Source organism: Psittacula echo (assembly GCF_963264785.1).
Source record: "Psittacula echo genome assembly, chromosome: 5".
NCBI lineage: Eukaryota > Metazoa > Chordata > Aves > Psittaciformes > Psittacidae > Psittacula > Psittacula echo.
This window is the reverse complement of record NC_137739.1, coordinates 36562948-36587623: the sequence shown is the minus strand read 5'-3', so window position 1 is coordinate 36587623 and position 24676 is coordinate 36562948. Positions and strand designations below refer to the sequence as shown.

General features: G+C 50.1%; 1 protein-coding gene across 1 annotated transcript in view; it reads left to right on the top strand.

The window, feature by feature from the left end:
* The first annotated feature begins 1651 nt into the window (after window positions 1-1651).
* Window positions 1652-24676, top strand: part of CD81 (CD81 molecule) — a 35584-nt gene continuing 12559 nt past the window's right edge. The window contains exons 1-2 of the mRNA XM_080617656.1: window positions 1652-2562; window positions 12873-12987. Of these exons, the coding sequence (XP_080473782.1) occupies window positions 2497-2562; window positions 12873-12987 (181 nt within the window). The 5' untranslated portion in view covers window positions 1652-2496. The remainder of the gene's footprint in view (window positions 2563-12872; window positions 12988-24676) is intronic.

Sequence of the window (24676 nt, the reverse complement as noted above, 5' to 3'; positions counted from 1 at the left end):
ACAACCCTAAACAAAGCAAACAAAAAGATATTTGGACAAATCTTGAAATCCTTTTCCACTTCCAAGTTTTGGAGAGAATTTCCTTTGTATAGCCAGATGAGTGAATCCAGTTTATACCCAGTAGGTTTTAGCCTGTAACTGGGAGCTTCTTGATGCAGGAGATGGTTGGGCTGTACCCCTGCTCCCCCTGTCAGAGGCACATCTGTGCCTCAGCTCTGCACAGGATGGGCTCCAACACAGCCCAAAGGAAGGTCCCAGAAACAGGTCTGTGTTAGCTCCAAACCAGATTGTTTGCTAATACAGTTTTTGGAGGGTATGAAAAGGTTTATTTCTTGGTTTCCATTGTCCTTCATTTCCCAGCATAACAGAAAAAAAGGCAGGAAAAGAAAAGCAACAGTGACAAAAAAAAAAAAAAAAAAAAATAAATAAAGAAGCAATCCCAAGCTCCCCAGAAGCAGATCCAATGCCAACTTCGTGGCAGTGATTGCAGTTGGGGTTGCCTGCTCTCCAGTGCACAGAATTTGAGAGTCATATTCCTTCATAGCTGTGGGGCTGCTGCTGCTGAAGGTCTTATCAGTTTGCAGCTGGTTCCTTCCTCTCCCTCACACAGACTCTCCAAGCAGTGCCTCCAGGAGTGTTTCTGGAAACTAATGCACGGCAGGCTCTGTGGTTCATGCAGCCACCTATCTTCAGTGTCTGTGTAGGGTTGGGGGGCATCTTCATTTTGATATTTATAGCTGGAAAGGATGAAGGTGCAGAAAAGAAGGTGTTGCGGGATGCTATGATGTAGCAAGTGAGCAGCTTCAGGATCCTGCTGTTATCCTTTGGATCAATGAGCAGGAGCCACCCAGGATTGTGGCTATTGCCACAATCAGATGGGTCATACTGATAATTTGGAGTAGCAGTTACATGCATAAATAGCCTCATGAGCCTCCAACTTCTTTGGTAAGGCTGGATGAGTGAATGTGGCTTAGAGACAAAGGCATCCATGCATCCATGGCAAGCCCACAATCCAGGACACACTCTGCATAAGTAACAGGGGAATGGGGCCAACTTCTATTCATTCCCGGTCCCTGCCACCATGGAGCATCGTGGGCTGTTACTGCAGGGGCAAAGAAGGGTCTGATGAACATGAGCAAGTGGGTCAAGGTAGGTTTTGGCCAAAAGCTTGGGAAATTTCATCATGTTGCTGTTGCACAACTTTGGGGTTTTTTTAACTAAAATCTAACTAAGATTTCTAAGCCATAATGTGAGGCTTACTTGCACTATTAACATGTGTGACTTCTTCACTGGGCAGCCCTGAAGCCCCCCAGATGCACATGTGACCCAGTAATCAATAGATAGCATCCTGAGTGGTTCTACTGAACCTGAAGCAATTGCTTGCAGTAATATATCCAAAAGCTCAGGCAAAAAGTGTTTGGCAGATCAGAGCTTAGGACAAAATAGGTGGGGGGAATGAAAGTAAAAAAGTAAGGTAAAAATGTAGAAATCTTTTTCTGTTGGTTTGGTTTTTTTGTTTGTTTGGTTGGTTTTTTTTGGAAGGAGGTCCCCTCATGGTTGCATCCCAAAACTTCTGTATACAGAAATACAAATCTTACTGCATCCTGCACCCATTCACGGTACCCTAGGCTTTACCCTAGGCTACCTGATGAGGTTAGGGGATGACTCTGATGTTTAAGGGATGGTGGCCAGGTTTAGGAGATGGTGGTGATAGAGCCGCCCAACAACAACAACAACAACAACAACCAAAAAAAGGAGGAAAAGAAAAAAGGCAAAAAAGAAAAAAAGGGAGTGGGAGAAGACAGGCTGAGAATCGGGGCTTGTTCAGCTTGGACAAGAGAAAGGTCCAAGGAGACCTTAGAGCAGCTTCCAGTGCCTAAAGGGGCTGACAAGAAATCCGGCGAGGGGCTTTTTACAAGGGCACATAGTGATAGGACAAGGGGGAATGGCTTCAAGCTGGAAGGGGTTAGATTTAGATTAGACATTAGGAAGAAACTCTTTACTGTGAGGGTGGTGAGACATTGGCACAGGTTTCCCAGAAAAGCTGTGGCTGCCCCATCCCTGGCAGTGTACAAAGCCGGGTTGGACAAGGATTTGAAAAACTTGGTCTAGTGGAAGGTGTCCCTGCCCATGGCAGGGGGATTGGAACGCGATGATCTTTAAGGTCCCTTCCAACCCAAACGATTCTGTGATTCTATGAAGATAATAGAAAAAAAGAAAAAGGGAAAAACAAGGGAAAAGAGGGGAAGGAAAAGAGAAAAAGGAAAAAAAGGTGGAAAAGGTAAGGAGAAAAGGAGGGGAAAACCGAAACAAATAAAAGCTGGGGGGGGGGTGGGGTGGGGTAAAACACAGCCCCATGTTTCGGGAAGGGGGCCAGTGTGCGCCGACCCGCCACCCCCGGAGGGGCGGGAGGCGGGGCGTGCCCGGGGGTGGGGTATTCTCTTCTCCCGCGCCGCAGCCAGTTGAGCTCGGCTGTAGAGATTGAGAGCCGCCGCCATGGGGGTGGAAGGTTGCACCAAGTGCATCAAATACCTCCTCTTCGTCTTCAACTTCATCTTCTGGGTGAGCCCCGGGGCGGCGGCGGGGAGGGGGTTGAGCCGCCCCAGCGCTTGCAATAGCGGGGCTCCAATATGGCTCGTCTGCCTGCGCCTGGTTTTACCCTCTCTCCTGCTCCCCCAGCATTCAGGCTTGCTGCCTGGGATATATCTTAAGAGTTGCTTTTTCGGGGAGTGGCGGGGGGGCTGTTTATCCTTTGCTTTTTTTAATGCATGCGTATATATATATTTATTTATTTGCACGTTTATTTATGTGTTTTTTCTATATAGATACATATATAGGTATAGAAGCATAGAATCGTTTAGGCTGGCAAAGAGCTTTAAGGTGCTCGGGTCCAACCGTTAAATGTGTTTGTACGCATCCGTTCGGAGCGGAAGGGCGGGGGGTGTTGCGCGGGGACCGAGCTGGGATGGGGCGGAGCGGGGGGCTGCAGCGGGGCTGCCGCGGGCCGACATCCCCTTAGGTCAGCTGCTCCCAGGCTCCTCTGGCTGGGAGCTGCGGTGGGAAAGCCGACCGAGGCGGGAGGCAGGGATGGGTAGGATGGATACTGCCAGGCGGAGGGAGGGGAGGCCCTGGCCCAGCCGTGCCTGCAGAGGAGCCGGAGAAGGTGTTCCAAAAACACGGGGCTGGTTTTGCTCTCCCCAGCCCGAGGGCTAGCAGGAAGTGGATGGGGCTCGGTGGTCCTGGCACCGTGTTGGGAGCCGGCTTTGACACCCGCCTGTGGATGGCGCCCAAGCTGGGGACTGTTGCCCCTGCCGCCTGAGAAGTTATTTTAGGATGCAGATTTTGCCCAGGCTGGAGAGCTCTTCTTCGCTGAGAAAGTTTCTCGTGAAATAATCCATCCAGACAAGCGGTTGATTTAGCAAAAAGCAGCATATCCCTGTTTTCTCGCAAACCTGGTTTTTCCTGGTTAGAAAAACCCTCCGGCAGCCAGGGGCTGGCGTGGCAAGAAGCTCTCCGTGCCTGCTCCAGCGCCCGCAGCAGCACACTGTGCCCAAGCAGAATGCTTTTTTTTTGTTTCTGGGTTGGGTTTTTTTGTCTGGATAGGCTGTTTTCCATTCCCCAAAACGCTGTTTTTCTTGCAAGCAATCCGAGCCCCACCCCACGGAGGCAAGGCACAGCTTGCTGAGTGCTGGCTGCGTGGTCAGGATGTGGCCCTTGTCAACACCCTGCTTTGTTGAGAGGGAATTTGGATGTTTTCTTAATCTTTGCTCGCAGCAGTGAAGACAGCGAGGAGGGCTGGAGAGGTGGGGATGGGATCAGTGCCTTCCAGAACAAGCCTTCCCTTAGCATGGGGAGTGCTCTGCCCAACGGGAGCCTCTGCCTGTTGCTTTTTCCCCGGGGTGCGCGGCGAAGCTGTTGGGTGGTTCCCACCTCTGGGAGGTGTAGGGCTTAACTACTGCATGGGAGTGAGTACTGCCAAATCTGGCCTGATTTCAGGCCTCGTCACCTTGGTTCTGGGTATAGCGCTGATCCGAGGTGGGATGATGAGCTCTGACGACAGTGGTATTAATTGAAACCTGATGCATTGCCAGCTGCAAGATGAATGTGGGACAGACCTGGGAGTTTATTTGAACCTTTTCCTCCACCTTTAAAATGGCAGGATGGAGGCGGGTAGGCTCTTCTCTGAAGTGTTGTTCCTTCTGAGTTACCATGCTTATCCCGGGGATTCTTCTTCCCTTCTGGACCCAATTTCCTGCCATTCTTGTCGCTGAAGCTGCCGGGTGGGTATGCGAGGGAGGAAGGGTCTCCTGGGTGGCAGGAAGGATGCTAGGGGCTCTGCACAGCTGCTGTTCCTGAGCAAGCTCACTTGCTCACCACAATCTGTGTTGACAAAACACCTTATCTTTCATAAATTGGCATTTTGTTTCCAAGAGGAATAGCTGAGCTGTTTAATTTCCCTGTTAGGACTTCTGGTGCCTTGCCCTACCCCTTGAAGGGAGCCTGATGCCTGCAGAAAGATGCTCCAGCTCCTCCCAAGGAGGGGTGCCTGTGAGCTGAGATCCACCAGCTCCCCAAACCACTCCCAGTACTGGGCTCCCCCATGGGCAGTCCCCTTGGACCACCTCCTGTGCGATAAGAAACCTGGGCTTCATTTTAATTAACAATGCTTTCTGCAAGGCTGGCCATCTGAAGGGTGGTTGAACACCGGGTCTTAAGGTTTTCAAGCCCTTCTATGGTGTTGTCTAAGCCAGTAGTTGAGGGGAGTTTTAGGTTTACCACAAAGCATACACAGTTAGAAGCCAGTCTTGTGTGCCCAGCTCCGGAGGGATGCCTTGGTTGCCACCAAAGCGTAAATGTCCTTTTCACGGGATGGCATTTACAGGCTGGACATTGTCCTGAGCACCCTTGCTGCAGGGTGTCTGTGGCAGAACCCCAGCGAGGTGCGAGACTGGGCGCTCACAGCCCTGTGGCCCTGCCAGCTGGCTGGCATGCACGGGCTGCTGGGCACCTCACATGCATGAGCTTATCGCATGCCTTGCGTCCAGTCGAGGTCGGGCACTGTTGATGAAAACAAGCGGGAGGCAGAGCCCAAAGTTTGGCAGGCATCACAATTGTGCTGCACGGGACCTTGCTGCAGCGCCTAAGAGGAAGAAAGGAAGCAATTCCCAGCCTTAACGGTGTTAACAAATAAGGCAGAAACTCTGATAACTTTTTTAAGCAGCCCTGCTCTCCTGCTGGACTGTAAATAAACTGACACCCCTCTGGTTTCCTCCCAGTCCTTCCTCTGTCAGCAGAGGGGGTTTCACAAAGCTGCTGTGTTTCAGCCGGAGGAAGAGGCAGCCCTGCTGCCAGCTCCCCAGGGCACCTTGGCAGCCCTCTCTCCCTGGGATGATTTGGGTTTACTTTATTTTTTGGGGTTATTTTTCCTTTGTGCATGCATTTTTGAGTAGAAGATGCTATATGCTCGGTCCGTAATGGCTCTCGAAGAGGGAGCTGTACAGACCACACATACAGATGGGTGCCCATCCCAGGAGTGGACGTGACCAAAGCAGGGCCGGGCTAGGAATGTGGCAAGTGGAGGTGCTCCTCCATCCTACACTTGGTAGACGAATGGACTTTTACTGCTTTCCTGAATTATCCAGGTCTGATGGCAGAGCTCAGTGCTCGGGACTGGACTGACCACTGCTGCAAAGAGTCCCTGGGGAGGATGAAGGAAGCCAGAGAGCTATTTTAAAATTTAATTAAGCATAACCAAGGAGAAATTGGCTTGCTCGGAGAAGAATCACCCAACTTACCAGCTAATACAGCCTGTGGCAGCCTTCCAGCTCTAGAGCACTGCCAACTGCCCTAGTAGAGAGGTGCCTAATTAAAAGGAAGAGCTTGCTCCTAATGCCATTTTCCAGGCACCACCTCACTCTTTTCTCTTGCTTGTATTGAGGGGATGTGGTGCAGTTGGGATGCAAAGGTGAGGAAGGGCAAGAGCAAAGGCAAGGTGGAAGTGAAAGTCTGTCTGAACAGTGGTGGTTGGAAGGGATGGCAGACTTGAATACTTTCTTGTGCAACACTGGAAAATGTGTTGGCTGTCTCTTGGAGTCCATAAAGTGTGCAAAAAGAAACATGGCTTTAGTGATGAGAGGTGAGGGCGGAGGGAGGTGGCGGCTCTCTGTGGCGAAGGTCCCGTGGTGACAGCGCTGCTGAGTGGCTCTTGACCATTCCAATGTGACGAGGAGGGCAGCTGAGTACTGCTGTGCACAGGTTTGAACTGGAAATGGTGGTTCATGTGGCATGCAGCTCTGAAGCAAATTAGCCTGCATTTTGTGCTGGGTGCAGGTTTGTCCTGAGCACTGCTGGTAGTGATAGTGGCTACCAGAAGGCTCCGCTGCAGAGTATGGGGCTTCTATTGCATATTAGTCTCCCTGGGAATCTCAGCGCTTGGTGACCAGCAAAGGTGTGATGCCGGCCCAGCATCTTCTTCCACCAACTTTGGGTTCAGCATCCTGGGATGATGTACAGGCAAGAATATTTCTACATGTGCTTCACCTTGCAGCTATTTAATGTCTGTCTTTGAAGGGCAAAGGAGAGTTTTTCTTGGCAGGCTCTCTATCTGGACCCGAGTTGAGAGAGCTGATGGCTCTCTGGGATTTAAGCAGATCTTTTGAAGGGACTGGTGCCCAGCCCTGCGGGGGTACCCTATTTCAGTTAGTGCGCTGAGCTGCCATTGGGAGCAGGGAAGATTGTTGGTGACTGGCGAGGGAGATTGCTCTGTTTTCCTGAGGTTATTCTTCTGTCAGCCACCCTAGTGCTTATCTCCTGCAAGAGCGTTAACCCATGTGCAGTGCCTTGAGAAACACTTTGATCCTGTACCACGCAAGTGCCTTTCAGTGTATCATTAAAAAGAGAATGCAGTTGTATTACCATTGTAGTTAAATGCATATGTATTGGGCCAAATTAATTTTAAAGCAACACCTGAAACTGTTTTCCTCTCTGCTGAGAGCAATTAAAACCTGCTGGTAGATGTCAGTGTATAGTGATACTCCTGTCCACAGAGGGAATCAGGCTGTGGCAGGCAGGGAGCAGTCTGCAGGCTCAGTGCTTCCCACTGGAGGACCCCACTCCTGGATTTTGATTCCAGATTCCTGCTCTCCTCCCATCCATCAAGCTGTACTTGGCCTTTGGTGCGCTGCTCCTCGGGGAGTGTTCCTCTGGAGCTTGTTTTGAAAAGCCTCGGAGTGTTGTGGGGCTGGTAACTTAGGCACCAGCAGAGAATTTCCCCCCCGGCCGGCAGCTCTATTAATAGCCACTGCTGGGAGGTGGTGGTGGCTGGGAGCGGAGCCCTCCTCCTCCTGCCTGCAGACCACGGGGTTTTTCCCAAATGCCCGTTCTGCAGTTCCTGGCCAGGCCTTGCCTGCAAACTTGCAGCCTGACTTTTTGTGGCCGTCCAGCGCAGTTGCTGTGGAAGGCAGCAGAAATGACGCGCCTGCGCTTCCCAAGAAGAGCCCTGTCTGTTGCTGCAGATGGAGAGTACTTGTGCCGAGTTCGGTGGAAAAGCTTTTACAGCCAAAGTACAACTGCTTTTGTCTGATTTAAGTCACTTCTCCTGCTTTCACCCCTCCAAGAAGTCTTGCTGGGGATCCAGACATGTTGGTGCTCCAGGGTATCCCTCAATCCAGCCTGACAAGCAGCAGGGACCATCTGTAGCGCTTCTCACCTTAAAATTGTAAGTGAATTTTTGGTGTGAAGTCCTGCTGTCGTAACACGAAGACCATCGCAGCATCAAGCCAAAGTTCTCAGGTTTGTGGGCTGCCATTCAGCTTTCAGCTGCACCCTGAGCCCTTTCAGTACTTCCTCAGGGTACCTCTATGTGCAATAGAAAAGAAGTTCAACTTGTGTTTTCTAGGAAGGGTGCTGGCAGGCTTAGTGCTGCCTGTATTTGTGTGCCTGCCACCAGTAGTTGTGTGCCCCTCTCTTGCCTGCCTTGCTCCTCGAGGCGATAGTGCAGAATGTGTGAGGCCCTAGCACGCATCTCGCAAGAGCGTGTATTGCTCTTCCAAAGATAATTTTCTTCACGTTATGAATCTCTAGCTTCTTGCTTTTTTTTTTTCCTACTCACACTAGGTGAGGTGACAGAATGATTTTTCATTATTCATGCTGCACATATTGGAGAATATGGTATCTGCTGCTCTAGACACAAATAACCTGGAAGCAAGGCATTCAAACCCAAATTAGCAGTTCATTCCTGGCTGTGCAAGTGGCTTCTTGCATGGCAAGATACTTCAGCCTTGGCAAGCCATTTTGTCCTTCTGTGTCCCACTTCCCCACGCTTAAACGGATGAGAATTCAGTTGTACTACATCTCGGTTGCTTTGCAGGTTGTGCTGGAGAGGGGCTATGGGGATCCTTGAGTGGGATCCAGGTGCTGCTGCTGTCCACCAAAGGGCTCAGCTTCGAGGCAGTGTAAGGGAAGCTGCAAGCCTGTGTGTGTCAAAACTTGTTAAAAATCTCTGATCATCTACCCAAATCATAAACCAGCCTGAGTCTGATGAGCTTTATTGGCAGCATCTGGTTTCTTGTTAGTAACTGTGCTGCACCATCCCTGGCAGTGTTCAAGGCCAGGTTGAATGGGGCTTTGAGCAACCTGGTCTAATGGAAGGTGTCCCTGCCCATGGCAGGGGGTTGGAATCAAATGATCTTAAGCTCCTTTCCAACCCAAACCACTCTATGATTTCACAGTTATCGTGGTGTGGGCTCCGCCAGCATCATTTCTGCAGCAGGGCAGAAGGTTCTTCCGGCCCTGCGGCTCACGCGGATTGGGAAGCAGCGTCTCGGCGGCAGGACTGGCCGTGGCTGCGGGAAGCGGCACTGCTAAAAATACAGCATTGTGAAACTGCTGGCACCTCCACTTCCCTCCTCCACGGCTTGAGCTGCAGGATGTCTGTGTCTCTTTGACACGCCCGGCAAGCCACCCTATAGCCAGGGCTACCTCTTCCTCCTCCCCGCTGCCAGGAAACCTATTTTGGAGAGAGGTGGAGGAAAGGGAGCAGGAGGAAAAGGGCTGGGGGTAGCGGAAGGGACAAGGGGGTGATGCACATCCTGGTGTGAGAGAGTCTGGGCAGTAACAGGTCAAGATGGGAGCAGCTTAGACATGGGATGCCCCACATTAAAGGGGGAATGGGGCTATTCCATGCACCACTAAATCATGGGAATTTCTTGTGGAGGGGAGGAGTGACAACTCTGAAAGATGGGCTTGTTCCCTTGCCCTGCAGCTGGATATAGGAAATTTTAGGGTAAGCATATTGGTCAATCCAGGAGGGAGCCTGCTATGTGCATGGTGCACTGGGCAGCAAACTAGGGCTGGGCACCCACCATCATCATGACACTCAGACAGTGGTACCCTAATCTCTTAGGGGACTGCTTTTCCCCTCCCCTACACAGCATCTCATGGGCGCTTTTCCCTGCCATGCCAAATGGAAACAGTGTCCCTGCAAAAAGCAAGCCTTGGACAGGCAGGATCCAGCTGGAAAAGTCTGGCTGTCTGTGGAAGAAGCAATAAATCTCTGGAAGCTGGAAAATAGCAGTAAAGAGGAAAGGCTGGAGCCTGCCGCGCCACCTCTGCTGTGCTGGAGGGCTGCTGGGGCGCCATCTCCGTGGCTGGCCATGTCCTGGGAAGTACTGGGGGTGCACCTCTGACAGTGCTTTTGTGTTGGCAGAAGAACGGCCAGCTGGGGAGGTTGGCTTGTGGAAACCAGACCTAAAAGTGCTGGCATTGCTGAAGTTGCATGTTTTAGAGTGTTGCTTTAATTGAAGCAGTCCCCAGAAATGTAACTGGAAAGCTTGGGGTACACCTGTGACGAGTGATGGCCCCATCCTCTGACACTGCCATCTAACAAGCTGGGCACACGAAAAACAGGGGTAGCCTCCAAGAGATCACAGATACCTACAGCAGAAAAAAACCCAGACGTATTTAATGTATGAGGGTATGCAGCCTAGAGATGAGCATGATGCTGCCATCGGTGATTGGAGCTGTTATGGCTCTTATGGTCAAACAGCAGTGGTTGTCAGATGGGGAGGGAAGAAAATACCAAGCTCATATCTGGAACAAGTTGTATTAAAATGAGATTATCCCAAGCAAGGTGCAGTGGAAGGCAGGGTTACTGTAGCGAGCTGATAAGATTTTTTCCCTCCTGTCTGCTTTCCTTTGGGAAGAAAGATGCCTTAATTACTCCCTGTGCTTCTTGGTGGTGGAAGAATGCATGGATTTCATGGAAAAAGTTATTCACCGTAGCTTAAACCCTGTTTTCATTAGTAAGTGAATGTCATTTTCTCTTAAGAAATCCAGCTGCTTTTCGATTAAAACTTCCATTTGGAGGTCTTCCGTGCTCTATTAAAAAAGCAAATGGAGTCAGGCAGAGCGGGAGAAATGTGGGGTGTTCGGGGGTGCATTCGGGATGAAACAGGGAACATCTGGAGATGGTTCAGCTGGCTGCCATCAGCAGACCTCACCACTGGGGTGGGTTTGATGAGTCTGAAGAGGCTCTATCCCTTCAGCTGATGCTCCCAAATGACTGAGAAGTATCTTGAGGATAGCTTGCAGCCTGCTTTCTGTTCTGGGTCAGACGCTTTAGGGCAAATTTGATTGGAAAGCAGCTACTACTCCTTGTGTTGGTGTTGCCCCAACCTCTCCGTGAGTGGCAGGGGGTGCTGGGGTGGGTACTGCTGGATGCAGAGGACAGCATTCCAGGGCAGAGCAGTGTTTCCTTGCACAGGGAAAAGCAAACCAAGAAGGGCTGCTGCCTTTTCTTCATCTCTCCCAAGCAGCACAAACCCCCAAAACTTCCCTGGGATCTCTTCTCCCCTGGGAGCCCCTGAGAGACCTTTCCTTTAAGAGCGGCACTGATTAATTTGGGGACATTCTTCTTCTCCCAAGAGGATAAACACGGACTTCATTATGCCCTCAGACAATGAACGAGCCATGCCAGGCTGGATTTGGGTAACTTTCTGCAAAGCCACAAGCTGCCTTATTTGGAGTTGGATTTGAGCACACGCCGGCTTTCATGACTTTTCTCCATAGCCAGTGTTTGGAGAACCTCGGGCTCTCCCAAGTGGACAGTGCCAGTGGGGAAGTTGCGTCGGTTTCTGTGGGAGAAGTGTTAAAAGCTGATTATTTTGGAGACAAACTGGGGGAAAACTTGTAAAATCTTCCCTCCTGCTCCAGGGAGCTGAGTGGGGATTTTGTCCCTCTGGTACATAGAAAAGCCCCAGGGTCAGCTTGCCCTGTGAGTTTTGCGTTAGTTGTGTAGTTCTGCCCCGCTTCAATGGCACCCCTGTAAAAATCCCTTGGCTGGGACTTGGAGAAATGATCAAGGAGGAGAACCGCCAGCTGACCTCCTGACAGCCTGTCTTGCACATCCAAGTCCCTGTGCGTTCACCGAGGCTCTGCTGTGCCTCACAACTGAGGACTTTGCACTTCAACTGAACAAACTCTTTTTTTGTGCTTTTTTTTCAATGTGACTGTCATGGGGCCTCTCCTGCCCATCGCTGACCTGGCTCTGAGCCTGTTGAAAGAAATCATGTTTGCACTTCTCTACTCTTTGGTAGTTAACTTCCCTTTATTAAGATGAGTGGCTTCTAGGGTTTAGGACACTCAAAATTACATCATCATTTGAACAGGGGCTTCCACAGCCTTTCGTAGAAGTGATATTACGTTCTTAAGGGTTGTTTGTTTGAGGTTTTTTTGCATGTGTTTATATTCCCCTCCCCTCATGGTTTTAAATGGAAGAAGGGGTGGGTGGCATGGAGAACACAGCGAGTCTTGCTGGAACTCTGGCTGGTCTTGCTCTCAGTGACACCTTTCCTACAGCAGTGCCTCCACTCTGCTCCCATCCTCCCCTGCCATTCCCAGCCCTGCTCTGAAAGAGAAAACAGTGAGGAAGTCAGTCATGAAACTTCCCGCAACTTGGACATAAGTATTCCAGTGGTAAGCTGGGTTGATGCTCCGTGTGCAGAACATCTCCTGTGTTGGATGTGTTTTTGCCCTTGCCCTGAGGCCTTCCACGTGTGTGTGAGTGCTCTGCTCTTCTGGTGGAGCACAGCAGCAGGCAAGGCAGCCGTTTCAGCCTTCTTGACTTGCAGAGCTGCTCAACTCTGTTGAGCATCTTCATGGTAGCCTCCGAAAGCGGTGTGGTTGTGCCTTGGCCTGTACTGAGGCTTTGCTCTGCTTCAATCCCTGAATTAGGATGTTAAGGAAAGCTGTACCTGCCAGAGGAGCGCTAGGTCTGCTCAGAGTGGAAGCCTGACCATGAATGGAAAGTAATGGGCACGTGAGACTGGAGGCTGAGGGACAAAGCTCCTGCTTTCTAAGCCACAATCTCCTCATCCTTCCTACCAAGTTCTCAGCAGATCAAACAAAACCCTCTTTGTACATCACAGAGAAATGAAATGGGGTGATAACAGCCTATTGGGAAAAGGGACTAGTTGAGGCTGATCCTAAGTTCTGTTGAAAAGCTCTCCTAAAAGCCTGAGTTGCGCATGTCGTGCTTCTTGGGTAAGGCTGAGCCTTCCATTTTAATTGAGTAACAAAAGTGCTTTTAGGAAAGAAATCACCTGCAGGAACTGGAAGGGGCTTTGCACATCCCCAGAATGAGGGATCTTTTCACAAAGCAGGGAAGACAGTGTGGCTCGTGTGGTATGGAGCACAAAGCACGTTGCAGGGGTAGGGCAATGGCTGGGAAGGATGCTCTTGTACATGAAAAGAGTAAATAAAGCTTTGCAGAAAGATGAAAAGCAAGCCTTCTGCTCCCACCTGAACATCGCTGCCTGGGGTCTGGTGCTGCTGGAGCAATGGGTAACGTCTGCTTCCCTCCGCTTTCTCCCCAGCTGGCAGGAGGCATCATCCTGGGAGTGGCCCTGTGGCTCCGGCATGACTCACAGACGACAAATATCCTCTACCTGCATCTGGGCGAGAAGCAGGCCCCCAACACCTTCTACGTCGGTAAGTAGGTGTGGGCATGCCGGCAGTGCTGCATGGATATCGTGCCCCAGGGGGAGCTGCAGTGTGCCCAAAAGCAGGGCAGAAAGCTCCAGGTGAGCAGCAAGGAGGTCAGACTAAGGTTGCCTCTCGCTGCCCCTGTACTCCCCAAAACATCTCCTGCCATGCCAGTCAAAGCGTTTGTTGAACGTTAGCTGTGGCCCAAGCACGGAACCAAAAGTCACAACAGCTAAAAGCACAAAAGACGAGTTGCAGCATAGCAGGTTCTCCCGCTGTTCTCTGCTGCTGTCCCCAGAGCACGTTTGGGAAGAGGGGGGAACTTCTTGGAAGCGTATCTTGTTTCCTATCCAGAGGGATATAAAAGTAGCTGATGGAGCCCCTGGCAATGGAAAGTGAAGCTCGGTGAGCTCATGACTCATGTTCTCCAGGACGGGCAGGTGGAGCCTCTGTGTGTTACGGTTAAGCTTAGCACGATTTTTATTAATTTGACAGCATGCTGGCTTGCTGGAAGATAAAACCCCCTATTTTTGCCCTTGCGCTCCAATGATCCCTCACAGATGAGGATGAGGAGGGGACGCTTGCAGGAGGGGACGCTTGCAGGAGGGGACGCTTGCAGGAGGGGACGCTTGCAGGAGGGGACGCTTGCAGGAGGGGACGCTTGCAGGAGGGGACGCTTGCAGGAGGGGACGCTTGCAGGAGGGGACGCTTGCAGGAGGGGACGCTTGCAGGAGGGGACGCTTGCAGGAGGGGACGCTTGCAGGAGGGGACGCTTGCAGGAGAGGCTGGCTGCCAGGCTGGAGCTGGCTTGGAGTGCAAGCTGCTGGGGCTGGGGACAGGACCCGTCTGATCCAATGTCCTGTTCTCACCTAGAGCTGAAATTACCTTCTGGAAAGGATTATCCTTTGGTTTTCCCTGCTTGCCTACGAAACTGCATGCCTGAGCCCTCTCCATGACTGTGCCTGGTTACAGGCCTGCTGTAAATAGCAGCGGGTTTCCCTCTCTTGTCTTCCCTCTCCTGCTGAACGCCCAGAGCTGTATTTGCAGCATTTCCCCTTTGTAGATTTCAATTAAGAAAAAAAAAAAGGGAACTCTTAAGAAGTTAAGCTGTTTTGCAGGAACCAGCCCAAACATCTCCTTCCTTCTGGAGGCCGGCAACTGATGTCTCCCTAGTTAACGCATTTCTCCCAAAACCTGGGGGACCTGGAATGCAGGAGCCAAGTCCTTCTGTCTCACCTGTTGTGCATCTGTTGCTCTTCCACCTCTTTCTGTTTTGTCTTTGTTCTCAGCCTTTGCTATTTAGAAGGCAGTGGGGAGCAGACTACGGGTCCCACCACTGTGCTGGCCTTGTAACGCCCAGGAATGGCCCATGTTTTGAGGCTGGATGTCTTTTTAGAGTTATATTCAGCAACAGATCGGCTTGGATTCCTTCTGGCGGTTGTAATTTCCATGCAGTAATAACAGCAGAGCATTTCTTTCAGCTGCTGCCTCTCCCAGCCAGCCCTCTGGAGTCTGAAAGCTGGGATTTCTTTTTGCCTTTTCTTTTTTTACCCCTTCCCCCTCTTCCCCCCTCAACCGATACTCCTCTGTCTTTCCTCTGGCATCCAGTGTACACACGCACATGATATTTTGGCTTTGGGAGTGGAATCCTCTCTGGGGTTGGCCTCCAGAGATGGGGCTTTTTTGGGATTTTGTTTTTTCTTCCTTTTTCTTCTTGCAAACCACTTTTTGGTGTCTGGCGCAGGGCCCTGGTCCTGGGATCTGTCAGGAGGCTTTTAAAAGCCTGCTGCAGTGCTGCAGGACAGGGGGAAGCAATAAAAACTGTCAGAGGAGGAAAACTTCTACCATGGGGTTTGTACTTAGTGGAGGGGGGGGCGGGAAAGCAGTGCTTTGGTGTCTCCTAGTTTATGTCCTTTCCCCTGCCCCAACCTCGGAGCTGTTTTGTTAAAAGCTGTTTTCTCAGGTTGTCCATGTGTTACAGGAGAAGACAGATAATTAACACAGCTGGTCAGTGCATGGGAATTGATGGCAATGGGGAACTGGGAGAAGGAGGATTTGGGGAGCAGGGCAGCTACTAGGGTACTACATGTGATGCTTATCTGCCTTCAGCCTGCTGTGGGAACAGGAGGAGAGGAGTGGTCCCTGCTCTCAGCTGCCCTTGCACCCAGACTGGACCACTGCAGCAACTGCTCTTGCAGCCCCATGGGCACAGGCAACTGTTCCCCGCTCACTTATCCATCCACAAGGAGGGAGCTCCTGGGGTTGCCCACAAGCAGTATTTCCCCTCCATTCACACTCCCCACCTCAGCACCTTGGCACTGCATCCAATGAGTTGTCTTGTGGACTGGCTTGGGAGGTTATTAAATGAGCTCTTGTTCATGGGCTTTTCCTCAGCACGGCTCACGAATCCTCTGATCCCTAACCACTTGTTGCAGTCTTGGCTTTTGGCACTTCCATTCTGGCTGTGGACCCAGTGCTCCAGCAGATGGCAAGTTAACTGCTTCAGTGCTGTCAAGACTAAGCGCTACCACTGATCGGGATAGCTGGAGCACTGCACTTTCATGCTTTCATGAGTATAAAGGGAAATACTTGCTCGTCATCTGAGCTAGGCTTATGGTCTAATATGCATTTATTTGCTTTATTTGTAGATGAAAACCTAAAATCCTTCTTGCCCTTGTGTACCACTGCTTCTGAAGTGCTCTGTGTGTCTGGGCAAGGTGTTGGTAGCAGGCCAGAAAACATCCTTCAGGTTAGCTAGAGGCATTAATAAGTTGGATGGTGACAACTGGTGAACCACTTCTTAGGTATTTATTGACCGTACACTTAAAGTAACATTTAAAAACAAGACAAAACTGTGATTCAGTTGGTTATGAGAGCCAGTGGGAAAAGGCTGAGCTAGTCCATCTCTGCAGATACTGGTGTAAGCTGGAGCAGTCTGATCTCTCCGCAGCAAGTTGGTGCTGTGGTGTCACTGTTTTTAAGAGCCCTTGGGGATCTTGAAGAGGGAAGTGACACTGAACTTCCTGCTTTTGCCCTATCTCAGTGGGATAATAGTGAAGATAATGTGACGGGGAAAGCCACGTTCCCTGCCCTTCAAGGATTTGGTTGTGTCATGCCCAGAGATGGCCGCTGCAGGCAAAATGCTTTCAGGAAGATAGGGACAAAAGCCTTGGCTCTTGTCTGCCTCACCGCTGGGTTTCACACTTCCCCCTTTCTGGAGTGCCTGTGTGCTGGGAGCATCGCCAGGCGCTCATCCCTGCTGCCTGCCCTTCCCTTGCTTTCTCTGACGCTGCCCAGCGAGGAGTGGAGCGAGGCAGCCGGATGGTCTCAGCTTTGCTCTCGCCTGCCAAATCCAAAATAGGAAATCTGCCTCCAGCTGCTCCCAGCAAGTGATAGGGTGACACGACCCATGGCTCCAATTAGCTCGGTCCTGGAAGTGAGGCCAGACGTGAGGAATAGTGCAAAGGCATCCAGAACTGAGGTGTGGTTTTCCATGTAGCTCTGGGGGTGAGGAGGGACATTGGGTTTGCTTCTGTTTACGATTTTTGTGTTCTACTAGTAAATCCTCTCGTGAGCAGTGCCCCAGAGCATGGCAGCACTGGCAGCCCTTGGGAGGCGCGCAGTAGTGGGTTAAGCTTGGCTGCTGCCACCGCTCCCCTTTGCTTACCATCCTGCTGGGTATCGCTGCTTCAACAGAAAGGCAACAGGGTTTTTTATCTTTTTATTTTTGGGTCTTTTTTCCTAGCAACCAGACTGATGATTGTGGATCTGGCTCCCAGGCAGGTCAGGCAGCAGCAAGCATGTGGGAGACAACAATGGCTTTGGGCTGATCTGAAGGCAGCGAGTGTGCCCGCAAAGCGGTGTGCTAGGGTAGCACTGGAGGGGAGAATGGCTAACAGGAATGCAGGCTGTCTAGCAAGGTGAATCACAGACTCTCTTCACTGTTCTGCTTTGTACAAATACAGTCTAGAATAATGGTTTCTGTCCTGGAAATGAGTTTGAGCTGCTTTTCATGGAGAGTGGGCTTGAAGAAATGGGCCAGAAGGCACAAGGATGCTTTGAAGTCTTTCTCGCACATTGGTACGCGTGTGAGTTGAACTGCAGTTGCATCTGCACACTTGTCCTGAAAGTCAGCCCGACATCCATTGCTGACAAGCATTTGTGGGTGTCCTAAGGGTTTTTGGAAGTGCTGTCCTGAGGCTTTGCTGGCCTCAGGGGGGTCTGACCCTTGCAGAGAGGAGGGACTGCTGAGCATGTCTACCCACTACTCCCATGGGTAGGGGTCGGGATGCCTGCCTAAGCTTCCCCAGGCCTTGCCTGTCACCCTTACAGCGTGGGAGGATGCTTTGGCCACTGTTGCTGTGGGTCCCAGATGTGGCCAGCAGTGCAGAGCATCCCAGGAGTCTTGTGTGGGCTCATGTGGTCATGAAGGAGCTGTCTCTTCTATCCATAATAGCTTTTTTTTTCTTCATTAGCCTTAATTGCCTCAGGCAAAAACCAGTGATTTCCAGGGTTTCAGAGAGGTTTTTCATTGCAGAGAGAGTTGCACTTCAGCTCTGGTGTGTTGCTAACACTCTGGAAGCCAGCAGTTCTACAGTGAGTGTGGACCTGATGTGAGCAATGGGGAGTTCTTTGTTTATCTTCATGCTCCTGTCCTTGTTCCCATCCCTCCTTAAAATATTAAGCATCTTTTAAAGGTGATGCCAGCTTCTGTATATTGTGAGGTTAGATGCAACAGCAAATCTTTTGCTAAAATTGTTGTGAAGGGAGTAGAGAAGATCTCAATAGTCCTGGTCTCTAGGTCCCGTAATAACCACTAGCAAAATAACACCTTCAGTTTTGAGGTGCTGCAGTGATCCCTGTGGATGCATACAGCTGGATCAGGACTGGTTCTTCTATCACCCCTTTATGCTCAACTTTTCCAAGGCTCTGTGTGTCACTGGCTTGCCAGTAGAGACATGAACGTATGTGCTTATGTGCTTGGGAATGGAAACCACGGTTTTTTTTTGGCCTTGAACCACAGTGAGCAAAATGGATTATTTAAAAAATAATATATATATATGGATTTTTTTAAAATAGGAATGCTTGCCTTTTTTCTAGTTGGAAATAAACTTTTTTACCATTAAGGGCAATTTAATTATTTAGTCTCATAAAGAAGAAAAAACAGCTGAGATTTAGTGGTTCTGGGTTTTTTATCTAATCACTGTCAGATCAACTGGCTGTTTTCTGACCTGCTTCAGTAATACTGGAATTGTTTTTAAGATAGTTTTGAGGCAGAACACTTTGTCAGTCCTTCCTTCTTAAGTATCTGGCTTACCCCTTATATGTGACAATACAAACAATCCTTTTTGTGTGTGTATTCTTATAGCAGAATTCAATTCCTATTAAGAAAACAACTTGTATTTAATTGCATGTTGGTCTGCCTTCGTCGTGACTAACTCCTTTAGGTTCATTTACTCTGCAGACTAAAATTGGTTATGATTTAAGGTCATAAATTGATACCACTGGGTTATTTTGGGTTTGGATCCATCCAACTACAAATAATGTAGCTGTCCTCCTTCTTTGTACCCTCCCATTGGCCCATTGTGCCAAAGGTTGCTTCTTGCTCTTCAGAGCTGTTTAGACCGGTAGTTGTGACAGTTTTCCTTTGAAAACCTGCCATATGTTTAGGCATGCAAAGCGCACAAGAAATCCTCCAGCAGGATTTGGGCTCTGTCAGTGGCTGAGACCTCAGAACACGTAGAGAAGTTCAGAAGTGTTATAGGCTGGGGCAGCAGAGGATGGGTCAGTATGTTCCAGTCTGGATCTCCTGTGCTGCACCACCATCATCCGTCCGAGTCCTGGAGATGCACAGTAGACCTCCCAGCTTCTCAAGCATGCTGTTGTTTCAAAACTCGAGTCTCCTTCCAGTGTTTCCTGGGTAGGAAGGCAGAAGAAATCTGACTGTCATTTTGGGTACAAGAGGACATTGTCTGAGGCTTTCCCCACCTCCCCCTTGATTTTCTGGTAGTGGTGTGTCCTTTGCTTCCTTCTTGCCTTCCTGCAGACAAGGGCAGCATGTAAAGTCTTTCATCTCTCTCTGTGAGCCATGCCGCCCCAGAAGAACTCTCCATGCTTTGCGACCCCATTTCTCCATCTGGAAGTCATTAGCAGCCACAGAGCAGCAATGTTTTTCTTGGGAAAGAGGGTGGATGGGAATGGAGGGGCTTCCCTGTTGTCATTGTCCAGAAAACCTTCTCTTTTTCCATCCCCTCTCTCTTGCCCCACTTCTAAGACAGCACTGTTGGCTCTGCTGGGACAATTTCACTGGGCATCTTGACAAAAATGTCTGGGAGACCCTCCCTCACTAGGTGGTGGTGCAGCCACCCCTACCCCATCTTGGAGGCACTTTCCGCTCCCTGCCTCTGTCTTGCCCCCAGGTTGCAAGGAAGCACGTCTTGGTGGTTTTCTTCAGCTATGGAGAGTGCGTTCTTCCAGGGTTGGTGGTGTGGGGTAGGATGGAATCTCCTTCCCACCACCATCTGATGGTCCCACCCTTCCCTGCAGCAGGGGTGATGCAAGCCCTGTGATGTTCTGCTTCTCCAGGCCAGGAGCCATGGCAGGGTAGGCACCGCAGCCTGCCCTCCCTCCGTCCCTCTGAGGCTTGCAAAACTCTGGGATGTGCAGTCCTCCTCCCTGGGAGCCCATCTATTGGGAAAATAAACATGAAAATCTTTCTTTCCTCTGCTCTCAGCCCCTTTTTAAAGTACATCCCATAGGGAGGGCAGGCATGGCTTGGAGAGCAGCCCGGGCTTGATGTGATGCTGGAGGGGTCGTCTTTGTTTTGTTTTGTTTTTTGTCTTTTTGGAAACATTGTCATGGTGACCTGGAGAAGAGACTGGCTTCCATTAGCTTAATGAGTTAAAGCTGCTGGGGGAGGATCAAAATGGAGGGAGAGGTAGGGTGCTGCCCAGGAAAGCCCATGCCTGGAGCTGCACAACATCTCTGATGGGGATGGTGGGGCACAGAAGGAGGGCTGGCTGGGGCCGGCCTGCCCCCTGCTTATTTTAGAGGAACTCTGCTGTTCTTGTTCTTCCTTTTATTTGTTTTTTCATCATGTCCTTTTTTAAAGTCTGGTTTTTTTCTGCTTGTTTTTTTTTCTTTGTTTTTTACTTCTCAGCAGGGACAAGCCATGGGTTTTACAACCCTCCAGGCACCAGCTATGTCGCTTTAATGCCAGAGCAAGTACTGACGTTACATACTGCCATACTGTCCCTTCCCTTGTCCCAGAACTGAGCATCCCACTTCCTACCTGGTCTAGAGGCAAAGGGCCTTCCAGGGAAGTACCATCTGTGTGAGCTGGGAATTAAGAATCTTGGCTGCTTTGTTTTTCTTTTCACCCTAGCCCCATCCAGAGAGAAGTGCTCAGTTACGGTCAGTCCCTGGATCTCATGTTCGAGGGCTTTCTGCATGCCTAAAACTTTAGGAGGTCCCTGCAGCCCAAAGCAGCACATGCCGTGGTTGTATCAAGGAAAGGGGGGGATGATGTTTGGTCCATTGCTGCTGCTTATTCTGATGCATCATGTCCTAATGCTCTTGAGTGAAGAGACGGTTGCTGTGCTACTGCTTTGAACTCAGACAGGATCCCAGGTCTTTCTGTAATAGAGGAGGTGAGGCGAAGACTTTGGCCCTTTTTCCTAAAGCTTTCTGTTTTAAGGCTCCATCTCAAAAGGAGGTAAGGGGACTCCAGGCGCTGCTCATCTACATGAATCGTTCTGTGCCTTCCCAGCCCCAGTGTACAGTCCTGTGCCTCACGGCATGCTTTGGTGAGTGGCTGGTTGTGTGTGGCAGCTTTAGTAGTCTTGCTTACTGCTGCCTCATTGGAGAAATGTGCCGCAGGGCAGAAATCACACTGTAGCGTTGCTCAAGAATTTGGAGGCACGTTGGTACTGTGAACCTAGAAATCATTTGCTCACTATGCCTGTTGCTGCAGCCCCAGCTATTCCCAGGATTACCTATTGCTGCTTTTGGAGGGAGCTGCATGACTGCAGGCACTGCAGTTTGCATTTTATACCTCTCTAATTCTATTTGTTTATGGCCAGCAGCATTTCTTGTTTGAAACCCCCTGAGAAAGCTGCAATACAAATGAGCTGAGAAGTGGCGTGTGAAAGGCAGATGAAGCCTTGCTCATGCAGAGTTGTGCCAGTTCGGGTGGAGCCCTGAAGGGATGAATACCACTTTGGTGAAGAGTTTCTCACCCAGGACAGGCTAGCAGCAGTTAATCTTATATAGTGGGGAGGCTTGTGCCGGGGGAGGCTGCTCTGACTTTAAGGAGGATAATGTGCCATTCAGGGTGGGGATGACAGGTGCCTTGCTCGGAGACCCAAAACCACACTGTCCGTCATGCTTGCCGTCTGCCAGGAATGAAAGCTAAGATGTGTCAGGCTTATTTCTGGGAAAAGGGCTTGGTCGTTCCCATCTGGGCTGTGATTGCTGTGAAATAGCCCCCAGCTGCCTGGCACCCAGTCTGGAGGCAGAGACACCCCCCTCAGTGCCATCGCTTGAGCAGAAAGAGGGGCGTGGGAAAACAAAACACCATCCAAAGTGTGTGGTTGGGTGCTTTGGTTGCTTTCGTTTGCTTTTGCAGCCTTCAGCGTGGCATTTCTGTGGAGAAACACTGCTAGCTTTCATTGTACAAGATGCTATTGTTGCATTAAATATTCTGTGCTTGTTTTTAAATAAACTCCGGAGCAGGGTCCTGCTCCGTTGCCTCCCAGGAGGTTGCAGTGCTCCGGCGGTGCTCATGAACAAAAGGCGACTCCGTAACGGCCACTTGTTTGTGCCTGGGAATGAAGCTGGCCTTTATCCCAAAAGCCTTCCCGGGTTTTTTGTGGTTTTCTGAGTGCAGGCCAGTCATTACTGCCCGCTCCCCTGCCTGGCTGCACATTCCTGCTGCTCCCACCCCTCCAGTTGCATCCGCTGGCCTCTGCTCAGGAAGCTGCATGTGGCGCACGTCTTCTTCCCTTCCCTCCTTCACTTTTTGTTGCTTGCTTGCTAGACAGCAGCGCTGGCTCTGGCGAGGAGTTGACAAAGCATGAGCTGGGAGGGGAGCAGGAAGCCAGGATGTCAGTTATCTGCCTGAGGTCTGCACGGCCTGTCTGGGGTGGGAGTTCAGCAGGTCGGGTTTGGTTTTGTGTTATAGAAGCTGCACAAAAACCAGCAAGAAGCAAGTACAGAGGCTTCCAGGAGACTTCTATAGAATGGCAAATGTCTCTGTTCCCTCTTGGTGTCTTCCATCCGTTCAGGTTCTCACTGGGCTTTTATCTCCTACTTTTCAGAGCAAAACTTCCCCAGCCACCACTGGCTCCTGCATTTTGCTGATTATCTAAGACAGACATTTTTGACACAACAATCATTCGATGGAACAACCTCTGCAGGGCTATGGTAGAGTCCATCACTGGAGGCTTTGGGGATATAATTGGTCAGGGAGCTGCACAGTCTCATTTAAGCCCCCTTTCTCACAAAAGGTTTGACCAGGTGATCTTTCAAGGTCCCTTCCAACTGGGGTAGCTCTATGACTCTGTGATCTCCTGGCTATATTTGTTCAGCCTGGAAGTTGCCTTTGTTGTTTATTGTGCTGAATCTGAGAATAAAATCTTCTCTGTGGGAGTGACCTGGTTGTTGGGGTCCCTGCAGCATCATGCTGCTTGGTCTCCGGATGTGCTACATTTGCTTGTTGTCCACGTACAAGGGTGGTTAGCATAAATACTGACTTCTCAGATGTTGAAATTACTTGCCCCCAGCCCAGCTTTGTCTCCTCTCTGTTGGCCTAACAAGAGGAGAAGTCAGAAGCTGCTGCACTCAGGGATGAGAAAAGTTGATTTTCCCAGAGCAACTTATTATGAAGAGTCTCCTGTGGAGCCACCTAATGCTGTAAGATGGAGAAACCTGATGCAGTTTGGGTTGAAAACCCAGACCAGCAGCATCCCTGGTACAAGCTGGAGTGGTGAAGGCTGGTTCTTGGGCATTATAAACAAGCAGGCCTCTTTTTTTTAGAGATCACTACCAATACGTTGTTCTTGAAATAGCAGTTATGTAGCATCCGAAAATCTCCATTGGTCTCTCTGGGGCTTGGCAGGCATCCAGCACACAGCCTTCATTTCACAGGATGTGTTCATGTCTTCCCATCACCCCCAGCCCCTTTGGGGCCTTCTGCCGTGCTGCTCACCACGGTGGCTCTCTGCCTGGCTGCCACCACCGCTCCACCTCACATCATGTCCAGCCGCTGGGATAAAATCACCCAGTTCTACTTCAGGCAGGCCCACAGAACTTCAACTGCTGGCCTGTCCTTTCCAAGAAACTCTCCTGGGAGGTGTCTTCTGCTTTCGTTTTCCTTCTCTTCACACCTTCATGTAGGGAGGTGTCTCATCCCCACCTGAGGTTCTTCAACAACCCAATTGCCTGTTGGGTTTTTGTGGCTACTGGGTGCTGCTGAAGCCCGTTGACTAGACATCACTGCCCTTCTGCCGACAGTGTTGCCGTGAGGATGTTGGTGTCACCGGCCACAGATGCTGTCAGGTTTTGTGAAGAGAGGCTTCCTGCAGGGTCAGCACGTTCCATTGTGCTGGCGCTTCCCCTGCAGCTGGCTTCCTCTCTCCTGTGGCACCTAAATATAGCGGGAGGCATTGTGCAAGCATGGTGCTGGTGAGAAAAGGCCATCAGGAGGGTTCCAGCCAGAGCTGCTGGGGTGGTGGTTCCATCACCACCTCTCACCACATTGCTCCTTGCATTGGCAATTGCATTGTTTTGGTGCTGGTGACTTTCGTTTTAAAGAGAGAAGAAGCGGGAGTCAAAATTCACCCTTTCCCAAGTTTGACATATCCATGAGGGGATTTTAAACAAGTGACGGCTGTTGTTATGTATCTGGTTTTTTTAGAGAAGGATTTAACTTGGCTTAACTCTGCTCTCAGCACGTGCCGTTTAGACTTTGCACTTCAATTATCAGAGATTGTTTAAAAGGTAGAAAGATAAGAAAAACCTTAAACATCAAGGGCACGTACAGGCAGTTTTAACCCTGACCTCTGTTTATACTTCAGTGCTGTTCCTAAGGGGGAGTTGACAGACTGATTAATAATTATGAAAGCATTTTGACTCATAGCAGAAGAAAACATTTCATTGAAGGGACGTGTCTCTCAAGCACTGGCAAGATTCAATGTTGTTGCTGTTACCTCTGGATGCCCCGTGTATGTTTATTCTCATCATGAGTTCTCTTTTTTCACTCACTGTCAGTTAAAAATGGTGACTGCAGTCTTGCCTCATTTGTAATTATTTCTTTATTTTTTTGCACGTGTCAAATTGCTTTTGGAGGGAAGGTAGGACTCACTTAAGAGTAGTGGAACCGCAATACTTGAGAGTATTAATTAGCCAAAAAATGCACTAAATGTATGGGATACACCAGCAGAAAGCTGTGTCTTTGTGAAAGCAAACAAATCTTAACTGAGCTGGGAGCACTTGGCTGAGTAATCACCACAGCCTCACCAGTCTCATGGTTGGTGAGACCGTGGTGATTACTTGTGGCAGCAGAGCTGAGCCTTGAGCTGAGCTCTTGTTTCCTGAATCAATAAACTTTCATTCCTATGTTTTCTGAGCTCCCGCGCCCAGTGCCTTGTTTCCAAGCTTTGAAGTAGTTGTGGAGTAAGATGGCTGTGCAGATTTA